This window comes from Lactuca serriola, chromosome 9 (assembly GCF_051521515.1).
Source record: "Lactuca serriola cultivar US96UC23 chromosome 9, Lser_US96UC23_V15, whole genome shotgun sequence".
NCBI classification, from domain to species: domain Eukaryota; kingdom Viridiplantae; phylum Streptophyta; class Magnoliopsida; order Asterales; family Asteraceae; genus Lactuca; species Lactuca serriola.
The window spans coordinates 148,377,875-148,382,831 of record NC_136416.1 but is presented as its reverse complement, the minus strand read 5'-3'; the positions used below and the strand labels follow the sequence as shown (position 1 = coordinate 148,382,831).

The window sequence follows — 4,957 nt, the reverse complement described above, 5'->3', positions numbered from 1 at the left end:
TTGACCTTAAGGTTTGGTCAAAATCAGTGAAAGAGGTCAAGGAGGGGTAGATTGGTATTTTACCAACTTTTCAGATATAAGAGTAGAATATTAATTAGAAATATTATCTTGTGATAGGCTAAGACTAGATCGAGGATTTCAGGCACGAGATTTTTACTAACTGTCTTACGAGGTGAGTCTTCTCACTATACTTACCTTGAGTGGTAACTTATGTGTGACTAGAGGGTCTTATGTGTATGTGTTGTGTATTGAGATATCCTGTTATTTGTTTTGTGATATGCTTAGTATGTATTATATTGAGATGCTGAGTCGAGGGACCAGAGGGTCCATCAGAGTTATGGGGCCGGAGGGTCCCACTATGACACATTGGCCGGAGGGTCTTATTGAGTATAGCCTCGAGTGGTTGTTGTGTTGTGTGTGGTATGTTGGTGAACTCATTAAGCTTTATGCTTACTGTGTTATGTGTTATGTATTTCAGGTAGCTCCGAGGATCGCAGCAAGGCACCAGCATGATTGTACACACTGGCGGGAGATTGTTTTTCTGATTCTGGGATTGTGTTTTTACTTGTTGACATTGAGACATATGTGATTTGGAGAATTATGAAATGATTTTTAATTGTGTTTAAAAATGAAAAACTTGTTTGGAAGTTTACGTTGTAACCTATATCTTATTAGTAGTTGTTTATATTTTAGATCTCAATAAATAATTTGTTTTTGTTTCTTCTGTAAAATTGAGTAATATTATAATTATATATCGTTTTATAATTTTTTTAGTTTTTGAAAACCAAATTATAAAAAACCAATTCAACCGAATTGTAATTAAATTGGATCAGATTATTAAATCAGATCAGATTGAATTTGAATTTAGTTTAGACTATTTAGATCTGTGTTTTAAAAACCGGAATCAATTTTAATTCATTTGATTAGTTCGGATTAACCTGTCAATTCAAACGAACACCCCTAATCTAGTGAAATAGAAAAAGAAGAAGGAAAAATGTTTGCTAAAAATATATGGTATTTCTGGAACACATATTTTCTTTTGTTATTCAGATATGACTAAGGCCCCGTTTGTTTGCATCTTAGAACCACTTAATAAGGGGTAGGTCTGAATCGATAAGATTTAGACTGTTTGTTTACCTCTTATTTTGTGGTCTGAATCTGAATTTTATCACTTACCGAATCAGACTTGGAAGCCCATCTGAAAAGAAAAAAAGAACGCCTCTTCTTATTTTACCCTGGTAATCGACTCGTTTCCCCCTTCTCTTTATTTCACAAACGCCGACCCATCCTTCCTGGCATCTTCGATCGTGCGAGCTCTGCTATCCCGTTCGACATCAACCAACCATCGCCTCTTCTTGTGCCGCTACCTCCGATGACATCAGACCTTTCTCATTCTCTCACGCTTTCTATTCCTATTTCACACGACACCTCCTTTCTCCCTCCCACTGCATCTCCGATCTACAACACTCCGCCAGCGCCTTCATCACCAGCCGACCACCGCCTCCTCCTGCGATGCTTCCTCCGCCAACGTCGTTGGGAGCGCCGCCCTCTAGCTCCCTCAAATTCATCAATAACAGCTCTTGGTAACGTTTTATCTCCTTCTGATCCCAATGGAATGTGTTAAGAAAATCACATATTGTCATGAATCTCATAGAGAACAAACTGGGCTTGTGATTTACTGATTCTATTCTCGTAAGCATTTTCTCCTTCTTGATAGACATTCAATTTCGTTTCTAATGTATGATAATTTTGGTTGAGATCCTAGGAATAAGAATTGTGGATCACTTTTAAAATGATTGCAAATTTATGAGATTGAATACAGACAGAGAAATGGAAATTAGGAAAAATGGGAATTGGTGATTGATATCTCTATTTTTAGTTCAATCAAATTGATTCCAGTAAAGGTCAGCACACTAAAGAAAGTTTTTTATGCCTTTACTTGCATAAACTTTTGAGGTATGACTTCTGGAATGTTGTGCAGATATACAACAAACTGGATGGATTGTAGATACTTAATTCGGTTATATATTTTTCTTTTTCTATGTTTCTTGTATGACATATGTTTTTGCTTGATGAAATATGAATATTAGCATGTTATGGATTCACTAAATGAAAGTACAATGTTATATATTGAAGAGGTGGTGTCTATTAGTGGAGGATATTTCATACCCACAAGCTTAGGGAGTTCATTAACATTAGATTTGTTATGGATGGAGGTTCTAAAAGATTTCACAAAGCAACGAAAGCATGAGCTTTGCGTATAATCAAGAAATGATAGTGTTATGTTTGATTTGGATTTATGTTTAATCTAGATTTTATATGGTGTTTGTAAATTTTTTATAATTATTCAAGAAGTTGATTCGGCTATTTTATAAAAAAAACGTTAAATTTAGCAAAAATAACATAGAAGGGTAAAATGGTCATTTTTATAATTCAGCACTGCAATTCAGAGGTTCCAACCAAACTACATTTGAAAATTCAGATCTTAAAAATTCAGCTCTTATAAATTCAGATCCTGTCAAACAGTCCTTAATTCTTTTAAAAATTAAGAGGCCTAAACAATTAAGAATAAAAATTAAAATATTATTACACATGAATCTGAAAAATTAAAGGCTGGCGAACACGTTTTAGTTATAGTCATCGTAGTATTAACTTTAACTATTATTTATATGGATATTGTATAACCCTTTATTCCATTGCACCCTCTTAGTGTCGAAGCGGTGAAGGTATCTTTTTAAGGCAGCATTTCCGCGCCTTTGGATCAGGATAAGACTCAATGTTGAATGCTGAAACATATATCGCGATAGATAAAACATTCAAAATATATTTATTTTTCTTTATCGTGTTATCATTTATTTTATGGTTTCCAAATTAACATGTTTCGTTATGACCGTGACGAATAAACCTACTAATAGTTTTTGTATTCTTCGAACATGTTATGAAACTGAAAAGTAGCCTCGGTTTTGATGCACAACCTAGTGGACAAAAACAGAAGTATACAAAGTCAAGATTTTGTTTAATTTAAGACTCCATACAAATTCATAGATATGATTGCTTGAAATCCTGAAAAAGTCATTGCATTAAATGATTAGTGGTCTCACATTAAATAGCATATGCATGTGGGACTCAAACATGAAACATGAGGTCCCTTACCTTTGCCAACTTTTTGTGTTATATTATCATAACTAATTAAACACTTGACGTAATCAATGGAAAAAGTACGGTTTATTATTTCTTATTCTTATCTTTTAAAACTTTTCTCCTAACACATGTATTGCTTGTATTAACAACTTATAAGCCTATCACGATTCCAATTCGCATGAACATCCATCATTGATCAATTAATTGCACTACAAACCCGACGAATTTCTCCTTGAGTCCCCGTTTTCACCTCAATATTACCCATCCTCACCATTGATCTTGCAAACTCAACGTTAAAAGTCAATCCAAGGAGTCCCCTAACTCCAAGAAACCGTTGCACTAACCTTTGTGTTGTTGGGTCGCTCCATAGCAATTGGTCAGATTCAAGCACTCCTCGCCGGTTCCTCAAGTTTGAAAAGTACGAATTATCAAATCTGTTTTCGCTGCCCGTATCTAAAGCCACACGCCGTGTACCATCACCTCCATTGGGGCACAAGTTTCGTAGTGTGGGAAGAAATGTTGTGTCAATAGACGGATCCGGTCCATTCGTGTTGTTGAAGTTGTATAGCCTATAGCTGAATAACGCACACGCTGCTGTCCCAATGGTGTGTGCTCCTGGAAATCAATAAAACCAAGAAACACATCATTAATTAATTTTCTTTGTTTAGTGTAAGTGTTCCAATAGTTGAAGTGTTTATTCTGCTCAACTTACCAGAAAGAGTTACAAGATCTTGCGTGTTAAGACCTTTTTCAGAAAACTTCCTGATTTGGACATTAACGGCGTCATTGAAAGCAGGAAGATTTGCAGTATCAGCAGCACGTGAAACCAATCCATCTCTACGGCCTAATGGCACTGGCCAACGCGCAATTCCCCCAGCCTGTATAGTGTCGGAAGAAACAGAATAAATACAAGTTTTCTACTTGGAAACGCTGAAATACAAATAAACATTGCGCTAGTTGAGTAGTTGTTAATTACCAAAAGCACGGAATCACGAGCAGCGATAGCAAGAATATCAGCACAGGAGACGACCCCAGGACAAACCCTTTCGAGCTCGGTCTTTGCAGCATCGATAATCTCGAAGCCTCTCAATAGAGAATTGGGTGGAGCGGTTCTCTCACTACCAGGACCAGTAATTAGGATAGAGGCGTCACAGCCATTAACAAAGCAATCGTGAAAGAACATTCTAACCAAACCGGGTGGGACTCCTGGGTTGGCCCGATTAGCTGCATCCACAGCAGACTGCACGATGGCTTCAACCCTTGGGCAGGAGGTTCGGTAGAAGCCAACTCGGGTGCCTTGGCCGAGGGCTACGTTGGTTAAGGTGGCTAACAACACAAGAAAGAACAAAGGTGTTTTGTTATGTGTAAAACACTCCATTGCGACAAAGATTTGTGTGTGGTTTTAAGTGAAATGTTGGATTTGATATTTGACGATGCGAGGGTGAAGGTATTTTATAGTGAGTGGAGTGGACTGAGTCAAAGATGTTGGAGGTGATAAAAGTAAACAAAGGCGGCGATTAATAGAGATGCAAAGGAAGGAGAGAGTCAAACTCTCTCGTCATTTACATGATACAGCTCATATATACCTAAACATGCAAATTTAATTTAACGTAAAAATTGAAAAATATTGTAGTGGTGGTGGTTATTGAATGTGAAGGAAACACGCTAATATATTTAGTAAAGTATATGTTACTCGTAACTTAAAAGTGAAGTATATTATTCTTCTCATATTAATCAACAAAAACATAAAGTACAGCTCAATAAAGAATCACAACACGTAATAACTAAAACAATATATTTGAACCTTGTCGTTTGC

At 36.4% G+C, this 4,957-nt stretch overlaps 1 protein-coding gene across 1 annotated transcript; it reads right to left on the bottom strand.

Annotated features, from left to right (window-relative positions):
- Positions 1-3,203: 3,203 nt before the first annotated feature.
- Positions 3,204-4,584, bottom strand: LOC145072669 (peroxidase N1-like). Its single transcript, XM_079019133.1, has 3 exons — positions 4,118-4,584; positions 3,854-4,019; positions 3,204-3,756 (listed from the first exon to the last, which is right to left on the bottom strand). Exons 1-3 carry the CDS (start codon positions 4,517-4,519, stop codon positions 3,338-3,340), a joined length of 987 nt encoding a protein of 328 aa, XP_078875259.1. The 5' UTR covers positions 4,520-4,584; the 3' UTR covers positions 3,204-3,337.
- Positions 4,585-4,957: the final 373 nt, after the last annotated feature.